The sequence below is a fragment of the Pholcus phalangioides genome, unplaced genomic scaffold (assembly GCF_987345545.1).
Source record: "Pholcus phalangioides strain wild (caught in Gottingen) unplaced genomic scaffold, Ppha-v1.0 ptg000007l_1, whole genome shotgun sequence".
Classification (NCBI taxonomy): domain Eukaryota; kingdom Metazoa; phylum Arthropoda; class Arachnida; order Araneae; family Pholcidae; genus Pholcus; species Pholcus phalangioides.
The window spans coordinates 48,917,745-48,932,097 of record NW_028301600.1 but is presented as its reverse complement, the minus strand read 5'-3'; the positions used below and the strand labels follow the sequence as shown (position 1 = coordinate 48,932,097).

Sequence of the window (14,353 nt, the reverse complement as noted above, 5' to 3'; positions counted from 1 at the left end):
TTTTTCAAAAAAGCGTCATGAAAAAACGTTGTAAGCGAGAAAACGCTTCAAACAGGAAATCTTAATGAGAATTTGGTAGAGTTAGGACCCACAAAATAAGTCCTACTAAGCGGGAAAATGTTGTGAGCAGGAACGTTATAAGCGGGACCGACTGTATCTATCCCGGCCCTCACACTTAGAGGTTCTCTACCCTGGACTGAATTTTAAGCTATTTCTTTGTTAAGAAGTTGAAGTCAAAAATGTAATCAAAAAATTTTCATCTCCTTTTGCGGCCCCAAAAATTTAGCGGCCCGGTGCGGTCGCCCCCTTCGCACCTGCCTAAGTCCATCCCTGAAAACAGTATTACTATTTTCCGGAACGTCACGGAAATTTAAAGATTATTAAGCTCAACTTTTTTCTTTATTCAGCAGCTTGATTGTCAGACATATCGAATTTGCTTTCTAACGTCAGACAGTCGAAGGTCAATTTAATCCGACCCGGAACACTTCTCGCACATGCATCATGGGTCTACGTATAGATCAAGATAAATTAGTTGGTGGTCGTTGTTACTGCCGCTTTACAAATTCTTTTTGAATAAGAAAAAGGGGAATAACAGCGTCATCAAGAATGAAACGCATTGTTCTAGTGAAAACATCAAAAAGCTCTCTTTGTTTTTGGAGTTTTCTCAAGTTTTTCTTCAGCATTTTGGACAAAATCGCGAGTTATGAATTGGTTTTGCGTTATATTGCATTAAATTGAACTGATACGATATGCGTAAAATATTGATTCTAGAAATGCATTAAAGTAGCTTATAAAACGAAATAAAACCTCTGCAATAAAGATTCTATACCATAAGCGAGAGTGAAAAATATATTAGGAGTTTTTCATTACATAAATCTTTTTTTCGTTTTATGTGGCATATGAATGCCTGAAGACTTTTTTGTGTGACAAAATCCTTTCTCGAGACTACTGCCCATGGCCTTTACAAGGGTGGAACTGACAAGGCTCCAGCCCAGGGGCCCGGGACTATTCTCATTACTTTTTGTTTTTTCACACTACAAATTCACTTTGGAGGGGCTCACCGAAGATCCTAGCCTGGGAGCCCTGCTGCAGGATGTTATTGCTGTACATGTACAATTTACAACGTCTATTAAAAATACAGTCGAATCCCATTATAACGAACTCCAAGAGACCAGAGAAATTACTTCGTTATAAAGGAATTCTAGGTTTTTGCATTGTTCCTATGTAAACTTATCTGGAGGATTAGAAAAGTGTTCGTTAAACCGAGATTTTTCGTTATAACGGTATTCATTAAAACGGGATTTGACTGTAAACAGTATAAATAATCCATTTTTTTGATAGATTATGTAATCGAACTGAATTATTTATCTATGTAATTAGTACGGCTCGGATTTCTGTCTTTGCATATTTTTTGTTTTTGTATATTTCGCTATTTTTACGTGATAGAGCATATTTTCAAAATTTTAAGGCATATTTTGCATATTTCATGATTTTCGATAAAAAGTAAATTTTTTCCTCGATATTCCAATCCAACTTCAGAATGGTTTCTGCGATTCCCGCCTCTGACAAGAGCTCTTAGGGCTAGGATTTTTATGCACTAAAAATAGAACGCCGTTACTGATTGGTTAAAAAATCATGAAATTCACATTTCTCAACCAATAAGCAATGGCATTGAATTGTTAGACCATAAAAATACTAGCCCTTCAACGACACTGGTGTGTGGCTGTAAATAAATTAATCATCTAAATCGGTGAAGGTAACTCGTGGGAAAAGTTGGCTAAAATTGGTAAATGGGGGAATCTTTTAGCGTTTGTGGAAAATTTTGAGAGTTTTTATCAAATAAAAAGAATTATTTATTTATTCAATTTTGTGCTTTTCTAAAGCGCTAAATACTACACTACTTGACTAGATATTTTTACCTATAGATGGCAACACATTAATTCTGAATTTTGAGGGAAAAATTTGCTCAAAAGGGAAATTTTTAGTTCATTCAATAAGTAATGGTTCAAAATAGTTATCGACTGCATCAACACTTCTCATTATCATATTATTTTGCTAAAACTAATGTTATTCGAGATAGGAATGAAAAATTTCTTTATGACATATTTTTCGTTTTATAGGGCATATTTAGTTTTTCAAGAGCGTAAATGCATATTTTATAGAGTATTTTTTAGATGTTTTTAGAGCATAAAATCCTAGCCCTAGTAATTAGATTAGAAGATTATGTATCTAGATACCATTATATTGCCGTTGCATGAAGCATATCGTTTTTGTGGAGATTTAGTTAAATGTTTAGTTTTCGTTACTTTTTGAACAAGTAAACGACGTGGTGCTTCTTCAAACAATTACAGTAACAAAAAAGAAAATGTGCTGCCACTGAATATTCCAAGCTCACAGAAAAATTAATTAATTAATTTTTTTATGATCACTCCTGTAAACCGTTTTATAAAAAAAGTGATGTCTAGCCTTCGTGTGAGTCACATTGTCTTTGATGGTCTCACATCCGGAAACTCTCACTTCTCAAATACTGAAATAAAATACAGTAGCCTGCTGAAGAACAGGCGGATTCTTGTCGTTAATGAAAACGTTGACATATAAGATCCCTCTAATCTAAGGGAACAGAAAAAATAATTTTGTGGTTTCTCATAGTGATATTTGATCTGTCTCTTATTATGTCCTACAGTTTTATTAATGTCGCTTACAATAAAAGCCATAAGTATTATAGTTTAAGTTAAAAATAAACTTTTCTTCAGTATCGCTGCGGCAGTGAAGATATGTTCCAAATAATATAAGCATTTATGAATGAAGATGTTTATTTAGAATGAAACAGAGGCGAAGCAACGAATTCTTTCTTGTGTTGTGTTACACTAATTACATATAGGCGACCTCGCATTGACACACCCTAGCATCCTTAGATTTCTTCCTGGAAGTATAGAATTTTTTTATTCCTACGTATGTTTGAATATTTTTTCTGTACGATATTTAAATTAATTTGAGTCTTGTGCTTTAATATGTTGCTCGTATATTCAGATTCTTTCTGCTCCTGGTATGAGTTCAACTTACTAATGGTAATTCACGTGCATGACGGCGCTTCCAAAAAATTTCCAAATGCATTTATGGTTATTTTGGCCTGCATACGTTTCCTTTTTCGTTTCCAGATTCTGGCGATATAGCAAATCCGACTCTACAGATATTTCCAAAAACCATTTCAAATCAGTCCAATCATTTCAAATTTTCAACTTTAATTGCTTGTTGTATAACAATTTATGATGTGAGAACACCGTTATGGGTAACAGTTTTCATAGTTGGCATTTCTTCCATTGTATGGAAAAATAATTTTTATTTTCTTCGTTCAGATTCATTAACATGCATGTGGCAAATGTTTATGTCCTTTTTCAGTTACGTTCTTCTTTATACTACTGTACTTCTCATTCGCCCTGTGATGAGGCTATGTTTGTGATTAATATGTTATCAGCTAAGAGTGAATTTATTTTTTCATCTTTGAAGAAGTACTTTGAAGAAAAATGATTCAAGTTAAATTCAATGAACATGTAATGTATAAAGAACTTGTTTTTTTCAGGTCAACTGTATGAAGAAATTTTTTACTCAGCCGGAAACCTGTGTATACATATCCGGTAGCAGTAAATTTCAAAATCCAAGATCGGAAGAAATAGCTAAGTAAGCATCTCTTAATTTTTTATTTCGCAGTTTTTCGAAATCCTTTTTTATTATTATAGAAATCACGTAAAATTCTTAATCTCTTCATTTTTAGAGCTCTGGGTAAAGAACTCGCGAAAGTGAAGAACATAACACTATGCACCGGTGGATTTTTCGGGGCTCCAGACGTCGTTGCGAGGACATTTTACAAAGCATTTGAGAACAATAGAGACATCATGCAAATCGACGCAAAAGAACCAGTCGTTCACCTTTTACCCAAACATGATTCGAAAGTGAGTGCGAACTTATTTTCTTGAAGTGTAAACTGTTGATAGATATTAACTGAAAAGCACCGGGTAACACAAACTAATTCACAAGACTGTTTCATTAAAGAAAATGAAATAGTCAATTGAATTTCAGAACAATTATTATTATAATCATCGTTCTTCTAACAGTCATCTGTTTGCGATTATAATTTATTCATGGTCATTTCACGAATACTAAATTGGCGCTAACTTGGATAAGGCCGGTATTGCACTATAAAAGTTTTCTAAAAGTCCTTTTATAAAACTTGAAAAATTCAACCAATAAGATTATCGGTTGCATTTGCTCGAATAAAACCTATGCGCTTTATTGGTTGGATTTTTTTTGAGTTTTATAAAAGTGATTTTATCAAACGTTTATAGTGCAATACCGGCCGAAAGTTTTAAATAGGAAGAAAGTTTTAGATTGAGAAATTGCCACGAGATGTCGAATTTTAATCGAACATCCGCTGGTGTTCCGTATTGTCCTTAATGCTTTGTCATGGGAAATTTTGTGAATAAATAAATATTACTGTTTTACTATCGCTGAAATATGGATTACTTATATTAGGACTTCTTAACCCCTTGAAATGCAATTTATTTCAGGCAGCACTGCTCAGACATACAATTTCACGATGAGCTGGACTTGTCATTTCAGTTCAAGGGGTTAATACTAGGGCTGGAAATCGATTAAAATATTTAACTGGTTAAACAAAAAATTTTAATCAATTTATCGACCTATTAATCGAATTTTAATGGAATATTTTTTGTAATACTATATAATATTAATAGATACTATAAAAATATATTTCATTCATTTCAACTCACCTATTCGGTAGATTTAAAAAAAATATAGGAATAGGTTAAGCAATAAGGCTACCCGCTTCAAACAATTTAATATTCTCTACCCGCTTCAAACAATTTAATATTCTGAACATAATTGCAAAACCTTTAATTTCTTCACGTGGATCTTGTCGTTTTTTAGAAAAATCGGTTACTTTTCACTGATTTGGAAACTACATACTTGCGATTACATTGTTGCTTTTTTGACTCCTCTCGAATGATACTTGTGAAGAGATGAGCTGATGCTTCCAAGAATACGAAAAACTACTGTTCATAGTGGAGACAATAAGTTTTGGCTTTCTAAAACTTCAATCAAACTCAATTTGAAATTGAAATCATCAGTTTTTGTTCAATCTAATTTGATCAAAATATTGATTCAAATATTTTTAAACATGGCATTTATCAAAAATGTTCTGTATATAAAACATGATTCATACATTATCTAATCGGTTTTTTTCAAAAAAACCGATTAATTCAAACTTTTAATAAAAATTTTAATCGAATTGATCGAGTCGATTAACTCAACTAAAATTTTTAACTGCGATTAACAATTGATCGATTAACTGACCCGATTAATCGATTATATAATCACGCGCGCGCGCGCGGACCAGCCCTACTTAATATTACTTTATGAATCACCTATTACCAATCATAGATGATGGTATCCAAGAAGGAGAAAACGGGACTTCAACATATGATGTTATTTCTGATATTTCAATTGAAACGGGAAAAACCCAAGCTTACGTGTAAATGCACTTGGTGCATCTGAAGTTGGTGGATCAATTCCATAGAATGCGGAAATTTCTACACCATCTGCTTCTGTGGAATGCATTTAAACAAATTTCTCCCACTTAAAAGTGGTAAAACCTGGTTCAAGACAGGAACTTTTAATGGTTTTTATACACGGACACCAAATAAAAAACCCGTTGAAGATGCATCTAAAGAAAAATAATTAAGGCTCAAAATAAAAGAACTAAAGGAAAAGATTAAGGAAATTAAATTACTAAAAAAACTTACAGATGAAGAACAGAAACCACGAGAGAATCTTGGAATAAAAGGAAACAAAACAAATTAAGGAAGACTAATTCGAAGGTTAAGAAGACCGAACCATAAGAAAACAGAAACCCTAGAAAAACTGTATCTAAAATCTAATACCCAATATGACTTCAAAAGAAAAAGTGCAGAAGAAACATATCTTTTGAATCATCATTGGAAGATGAAGATGACATTGATGAAACATTATGTAATAATGACGAGTTAGACGACGTCGATCTAATTACTTTCATCCTCCTGCCCATAGCCGCAACTAGGGCGGAGCAGACGGGTCTGGTGCCCCGGGCGCCGGACTAGAAGGGGCGAAAATTTCACCCTTTAGCCTCTCCTTCAACATAACAAGGGGCGCCAAAATCCGTGCTTGCCCCGGTTGACCAAGCATCTAATTGCGGCCCTGCTCCTGCCACTTCAAGAGAGGGGTCTAACTTTTGGTGAATTGGGTAAAAACGAAGAACTCTGGTTCAGGTATCGTATGTTTTCTGGGTATGCACTCAGAGTGCTGTGGTGCAGAGACTGCAGAGAAAATTTTAGTTGTGATTTTTGTAGGCAGCGTTAGGTTCTAAGCCAGTTTCAACTCTTATGTTGATGTTATTTTTGCTATTTTTTAGAACATAGATACAAATGTTATTTAAATTTTTAGAACATGAAAAGTATTCACATAGATCAAAAATAATTGCTAGCTTTGTGTTCACCTTAGTTGTATGGTTGTATATTTTAGCAGGAACAATTGGTTCTAGAGTTGATTATGTCATTTAAGTAATTAAAGTAACTAATATTTCATTAAAAAATGCGTAACGAAAGCTACATTCCTTACTTAGCTGACCCCGTTCGGTATTGCCGGGCAATTTCGAACATATTTTAAGCTCTTGCAAAAAAAATTCTATGAAAACTAACTATAAAGTCAAATGTGGTTTTTTAGTGGGTAATAAAACAGGGTATCTACCTATATAGTAAATTTTTTCATGAACTATTACAAATAACTGAGTAATTAAAGATTTCCCTCAAGTGTTCGGCATTACCCCGCTCTCCCCCACATCTGGAAAAAGATTCCGAGGTGGGTATGAGTTAATCGGACTTTGGTGCTAGTAATTCTGATGATAATTGGCTTGAAAATTCAGCACACGAAGCTGCTAGTTTGTTAGCACATGCATTCATATTAACGGAAATGTTCGTTAGCTGAATCCGTATTCGTTAGCCGAGTCAGAAAAATCATCAAAAAATCTTCATTAGCCGAAATATTCGTAAGCCGAGCTATCACCGTATAAGAAATATAAAGAAGTGCTCTATTGAAGTGTTTGTTCTATTTTCTAATATCTTCAGTGATATTTGTGTATGTATACGGTATGTATAATAAATGGATTTTTTTTATCTGTTCAATACAGAAATTTAACGCAAAGGCTCACCAAAATCCAGATGGAAGTTTTGAAGCAGTCTCATACGGACAAACGTATTTTGTAGGTGATTCTGTCAGAGAACGAGAAACTGCTGTTGCAAGATTATTTGACACCTGTATCGTTATCGAAGGTTCGTATATGTACTTTTGGGCCAAAACAAAAAAGAAAATATCAGAAAGAATGTGAAAATTCACTTATATAAAGGATATAAAACTTGACTATACACACACACACACAAAGCCTAAAAATACAACATGAAGTTGTTGCAAGCCTAATCTTGAAATTTTTCTGAGCATACGCGCAATAACAAACTAACCGGTTTCCGACTCTTTTCGAAAGAAAGGAATATCTTTCTTCTCTCGATGGGTTCTCGACTATCTTTTAAGCCAATGATTCTCAAAATGCGCGTCGCAGCTCTTTGGGGCGTCGCTAACTTTTGTCAGGGGCATCGCGGTGAGCTGGTGATATTGACGTGTGATTGCGTTGGAGGGTTATTTATTAGACTATTCTGGGGAGCCGCGATGAACGTTGACCTAGGCTCACGGATGACAAAATTTTGAGAAACACTGCTTCAAAGTTCACGTCATTTTCATCCCACCTTCCGAGAGCTGTATATATATATAAATTACTATAAACAATCATCAAGCTCAATATACCAATCGTTGGGTCACGCAGCACATTTGCACTTAAATCCTTCACAGAATACCGGACCTTGGACCGAGCAAACTGTACTGTTATATAAATGAATAGTGTATTTTCTATGTTTTACTCACACACACGGCAATATTATAGCTATAAAGAAATGTTTTTATTTTGGTTTATGCAGGATGTCTCAAAAATATTATGACAAATGCTTAGGCGAGGTAAACATCATTTAAAGGAATAAGAATTGCATAGTAACCCATAACTGAAAACGTCATGGGAAAGTGGTTGCAGACGTACAAAAAGCTGAAATGACTCAGTGGAAAAAACATTTATTGGACATAGTTATTTTACAAATAAGAGCATGGATACCTCTAAATGCCCCAAAATCACACAAGTTTTGATGTAAAGATGCAAACAAACGGCGTCCCGGTTCATGTCTGTATGGGAAGCATTTCCGATGAATTTGTTGAGCGATTCGTCCATTGCCCTCAGCTATTTCATACACTAAATGTATGTACATGTATGCCAGCTCCGTGTTCGTACACCGCTAGGTGTATGATCTTCGTATGGCGACTACCGCTTGAATAAGAAAACCAGAAATTTACCCTTTGGCGCAGTATTTCCTAACCTTTTTTTTTAGCTCATGGCCCCCCCCCCCTTTGACCATATTTTTTCCTTGTGGCCCCCTTGTCTAATCCGGGGCCCCACTCTCATCCAAAAAGAAAATCCATCTTGCTTAATAAATTGAATTTAGTTAAAACTAAATTTTTATAATGAACAAAAATTTTATAAATAAGATCGATTTCTGTAACCTCCCGGGTCAGGCATGGATCCAGAAGAGACGAGGGGGTGATCTTCTTGATTCTTCTCAAGAGCCCCAGAGTGAGTTTTCTTGTTGTCCGGGTTCTATCAATACCTTCTAAAGCAGAGTGCTGTAGAAGGTGTTGGTTCTATGCATGACCGTCTCGCCATCATGGTTCCCTGGGAAAAGTGGTGTTCTGTGGCTCACGCTTAGCTGGAAGTAAGTACCAGTTCTCATCATGTATAGGCTTCCTATAAACATGAGCAAAGCCGTAACGACGGGGGGTCTTGTGCATCTGGACTCTCTAGGTTTACTATTTTCCCACTCGAGATTAAGGTGGGGGAAGCGCCAAAGTAGATACTGGCCACGAACCACAGAGTTAGTTTTCATTTGTAGTTGAGTTCCTGGACGTGAGACCCCGGTAAATGGGAACATTCCCTACTTCCATGAACAGGATTCTAAAAAAAGTAAGCATATTTTTTCTCTACACACACACACAAAGGTTTTTAACAGCGGGCTGATGCAAAGATATTATTTTGGAAAAAGAGAAAATTCAACTGCCCTGCGGGAAATCGAACCCACGTCCTTTCACTTTCCGGGTGAACGCCTTAGGTCACTAGACTACAGAGGCAACGAACATCGCACTCTTTCCTTGGAGCTCGTGTGCACTGAACGGGACCGTACATAGACGGTCACCTAACTCAGGCCAAAGCTGTTGCAATAATTCCCAGTCTTCTGACAATTGCTGACAATGCCACCAGATGGCGATTTTTTCTCTACATATTTCCTTGTAGAGCAAATTTGATCCTGATTTTTTCACAGCTCTTTATGCCCCCCCCCCCAATATATCCCAGTACCACAATGGCCCCGATCGAGAACCACTCAAACGTACTGATGAACAGGGCCTCTTATTAGAATAGGGTGACGTTTCTGGGGGGATATGGGCTACTATATGCAAGTCTCATTACTTTAGATCAGCGGTTTTCAAATTTTCGTTACTCAAGGCTCCTTTGCCTTAGCCGACGTTTATCCCCGTCTACTCAGAATAGTCTAGCAAAGGACAGCTTCAAAGTGCAGAAGGAACACATCAATAATGATGGATATATGGAAAAAATTTCCTTTTTTTTTTTTTTTTGTGATTGATCAGAGATTTCAACCCTTTTGGAAAGGTCTAAAAAAATGCAGAATAATTACTATACAGGGTGTCCTGTAAGGCCTTTATCTCCTCAACCGTCCGTCGTAGAGATATGATTCCAATTAAAAAAATGCTCGACATGCGTTCAAAGATTACCCTGTACCAGTTTTGTGAGTGAAAATACAGTGCGTCACAAAATGAAAAACCTAAATTTTTGATGTGGTCCCCATGTGCTCTAACTTCCAATTAAAAAGTTGTTTTGCCCTGTCTCTCCTGATGCCAACAAAAATAAAATTCCACTTTTCTAAGTGCATTATTCACAGAGATGTTCGGTATTCGAAAAACGGAGGAAATTTGGGAAAGAATAGCTCTAAATACGGAAAAACCGTTTTACCCGCATTTATCGCTGGAAATTTTTGTTGGTATCAGGAAAGGCGGGCCAACAACTTTCTTATTTTAATAGTTATACAACACACCCCTTGAAAAATGAATGACATATCTGAGTGCTACACGTTATTTGGAAACTTGTATACCTCCAGGATCAACGGTTCGCCAGTAAAATATCATAACCCCCTCGTTTGCTATGCACCTGTATATTCTACTGAGTATTCCGTTCACATCATTTAATAATTATCAGATGATGAATTTCAACGCGATTTAAATCAAGGACTTCATTTCCGTATAAACTTCAGTCTCATAGGCCGTCATTACACAATAAAAATTTTGTAAAAGCTCTTTGATAAAACTTGAAAAATGCAACCAATATACGTATCGGTTACATTCGAGCGAATGTAACGCAATAGGCTTATTGGTTGTTTTTCAAAAGTTTTGAAAAAGATCTTTTATAAAACTTTTTTAGTGTAATCCCGGCCATACACTGCATTGCATAAGAGAAATTGTATACTTGAAATAATGTTAGGTATATTTCGGCAGGAAAACTCAGTTGGTCTTGTGTTCTGTACTCATAAAAAATTAGGAATATGAAATCAAAAAGTATTCTATCGTGTTGAATTATTAGTAAAAGCAACTTACGAGAAAAAATGTACTTTTTTCATTTTTCAGGTGGCCCGGGTGCCGCTCACGAAGTTGAAGAGTTCATCTGGAATGATCACTTTGTTCTCCCCATAATTTCTACTGGGGGAGCTGCAGGAGGCCAGTATGGGGTCCCATTAAAAATTTTTGAAGTAAGTTTAAGTTCCGATATTTAACACGTTAAATGCAGCATTTTCTATGTAACCGGTAACCAACACAAAAAATTTAAGGAATTATATCCTAATATCAGAATGAAAATTTTATAATTGAAGCGTTCGGCCGAATAACGTGTATGTCGTTTTTTCCAAATTGTAGAGGAAGACACAGTGAAAGTCATCGCTGAATTAGGGAAACATCTTTATTGCATGGACTGCAACTGTGTAAAGGCGCATAGCAAGTATATCTGTTGGTTCCTGGAGGAACTTACTTTAGGAACGTGTAACGGAAGCTGTATGAAACGTTATTCAGTCAAAAAACCGATTTCACAAAATTGTAACATAGACCCTTATTCGGCCGAACGCTTCAACTATGAAAAAATAAGAGAAATGCGTCGACACAGTATTTACAATAGATGTATTAATATACACAGCATTTATTGCCAGACAAACTGGTCGGAAGCTCCTCCACGCGTGCGCTGAACAGCAAAAGAGATATATGCAGGGTATGGACTCCACGAGTTTTCGGAAGCATTCTGTAGGCCACAGGCATCTTCAACCCGTTGCTCGCAAGCACCATAGTGCTTCCGTAAAGCATCCAGAGTGCTCGATGTTCACGCCCGATTTCGTGTTCGCGAGCACTTGATCAACGTTCCGATTAAACCATCTTGTACAAATTTAATTCAAGGATTCAAATCATCCTGATTTCATGCATTCGTATGCCAAACTTGTCGTAAGGGTGCTCTTCTTTTGATGATGAGTAAAAGAAGACCTCTGCTGTAGGCAATTGACACCATACACAGTCGAACCCTGTTATAACGGCCCCCCCCCCGGTGTTGCGACAGACCCACTTAACGTCAGAAATTTTCAGTGAAAATCTTCCATTTCTAAGCTTTACGCGTGTTAAACCGTGTTTCGGTACAACGCCTAACTCGTTATAACATCAGAATTCTGCGAAATAAATTGTGGCGTTAAATCGAGGTTTGGTTGTGCTGTATAAAATGTCCCACAGTTCTACTGTATTCTGAGACACTGGATTTCTGTGTAGCACTGCGCTTTGTAATAACATCCCAAAAAAAAAAATTAGGGTTGAGATCTGGTGACTTACTTTGTCGGGTCATGACCTCCAACTCAAATGAGCGTTCCTTTAAAAATTATTGGGCGATGACTGAGTTGTATGGCGGCGCATTGTCCTGATGGAAAAGGCAGAACCCGCCAGAAGGAATGGGTGTGTCCCGTCAAAAAAATGTTCGCACAGTATTCACCTATCTCAGACGCTTGCGGATGCACTATTTGTCCCATTGAATGACAAATGAATGTACCACGAACTAGCCTGTTGATTATAACAGCCGCTCTCGACATGCATCTACTCCAAGCATGACTCCCATATCTTCGATCCGGGCTCCCGGGCTGAAATCCTTGACGGGCCCCTTTACAGTGAATTCATAGTATAAAAAAAACAAAAAAATGAGATTACACCGGCCCTACCTTTGTGGAGGGCCATGGCTCCAAGGTCGTAGCGAGAGGAGGGCCGGGAGTCGGCCCCCCGAAATGTTAGAAAATGGCTGATATACATGGAATAACATGCATAAGTCTATTGTTTTAACACTTTTGTCCCCCCCCCTCCGAAATATCAGTTGTTCCCCACCGAAATAAATTTATGGCGACGGCCCTGATCTGCTCGATATAATTGAAAACGCGACTCGTCACACCATAAAACTTTTTTTCCAGTCATCATGTGTTCAGTGCCAGTGTTCTATCAGTATAAAAAGTATTCTTATATAATGGTAGTTTTCTTACTGTTATAGTTTTATTTATTAATTTTATTCAATAAGATTATTAATTTTATTCAATAAGATTATTAATTTTATTCAATAAGATTATTAATTTTATTCAATAAGATTATTAATTTTATTCAATAAGATTATTAATTTTATTCAATAAGATTATTAATTTTATTCAATAAGATTATTAATTTTATTCAATAAGATTATTAATTTTATTCAATAAGATTATTAATTTTTTTTATTTATGCTATACTTCGTTACAGTTATTTTTTTAAAGCATTATTATACTGTTACAGTTTTAAAAACTGTTCTATCTTCCTCAAAAGTTGTTCTAATAGTTTTATAAAAAGCAAATAGAGATTTGAATTTAAATGTCTAATACTGCATTTAGATGTGAGATAAGGAAATATTATAATTTTCACTCTACGAACAATATCATGTTTAAATTTCCAGTTTCCAGCTAAAATTTATCACAAGGTTTACGCAAAAGGCGAAACCTTTTTGAAATTCAAAGTTTGCTACCACTGTATAATTTTCTAGCAATCGTTTGTATTTCTATTTTGCGTAGTATAAAAGATAAACTAGCACATAATAAACTGTTGAAAAATTTTCTTTTCAGGTCATCGTGTTTTCTTTAAATCAGTTTATTACCCCAAGAATTACATAGAATTATATTTTAGTCTATTAGATAACTAATAACTTAAAATTATAACTCGAAGATTTTCTTCCAATTTCAACTGCAATGTTATTTCTTTTACTCGAAAATTTTAAAATTTCAATGAAAAAATTTCATTTTCCAGCCTCCTCCGGGTGTATCAAAAGAAGACTGGGAATTATTGTCTGAAAAAGAAGCCAAACCAGAAGAGGTTGCAGAAGCTGTAGTGAATATAGTAGTTGCTCTGAAAAAGTCGATAGTTACGCACATCAGCAGTCAAGCAACACTTTCAGTAAACCCAAAGTGCAGAAGTAAGGCTCGTATAAGGTCAAAAAAGCTGAAAGTACAAAAAGATCAAGACTATAATCGGCCTCGATCAATCTTTAAAAAAGAAGAAATCTCACAACCTCAAATAGATGGAGCTGCTCATGGACATAAAATTCTAGAAAGACAGTTTGCATCAGACTCTGTCGATGGCTATGTTCATAGTGATAACAAATGGCAACGTATTTGTAGGTTTTTTTGTTCTTCGAAAGTCAGATAAAGTTTGTTCATATTTTTATGATATAAATTATTTTTTATACAAAAATGGTCAACATTTATGTTTTTTTATATCAACAGTTTTATCACCAATGACTAATTCAAATTGTACATGAATCATCAAAGAAAATCAAAACAATATACAGTATATACGTTACGGTAAACAATGTTGTGATTATAAATATAATCGTTGGTTATTATATAATCACCAATCGTCTTGGTAAGTTTGATAAATTTCCCCACATTTACCACACTTTTACCGGTGATTATGCACACCGCCCGGCCCCTTAACTGGGGCAATGGCTATTGGCAATTGACGATAGAGCCTGGGCGGTGAACCAGCACCTCCTAGA

At 35.7% G+C, this 14,353-nt stretch overlaps 1 protein-coding gene across 1 annotated transcript in view; it reads left to right on the top strand.

The window, feature by feature from the left end:
* LOC149085415 (uncharacterized) overlaps positions 1 to 14,041 on the top strand; it is a 41,208-nt gene extending 27,167 nt beyond the window's left edge. The window contains exons 14-18 of the mRNA XM_089233411.1: positions 3,581 to 3,678; positions 3,773 to 3,950; positions 7,238 to 7,379; positions 10,894 to 11,015; positions 13,606 to 14,041. Of these exons, the coding sequence (XP_089089537.1) occupies positions 3,581 to 3,678; positions 3,773 to 3,950; positions 7,238 to 7,379; positions 10,894 to 11,015; positions 13,606 to 14,004 (939 nt within the window). The 3' untranslated portion in view covers positions 14,005 to 14,041. The remainder of the gene's footprint in view (positions 1 to 3,580; positions 3,679 to 3,772; positions 3,951 to 7,237; positions 7,380 to 10,893; positions 11,016 to 13,605) is intronic.
* Positions 14,042 to 14,353: the final 312 nt, after the last annotated feature.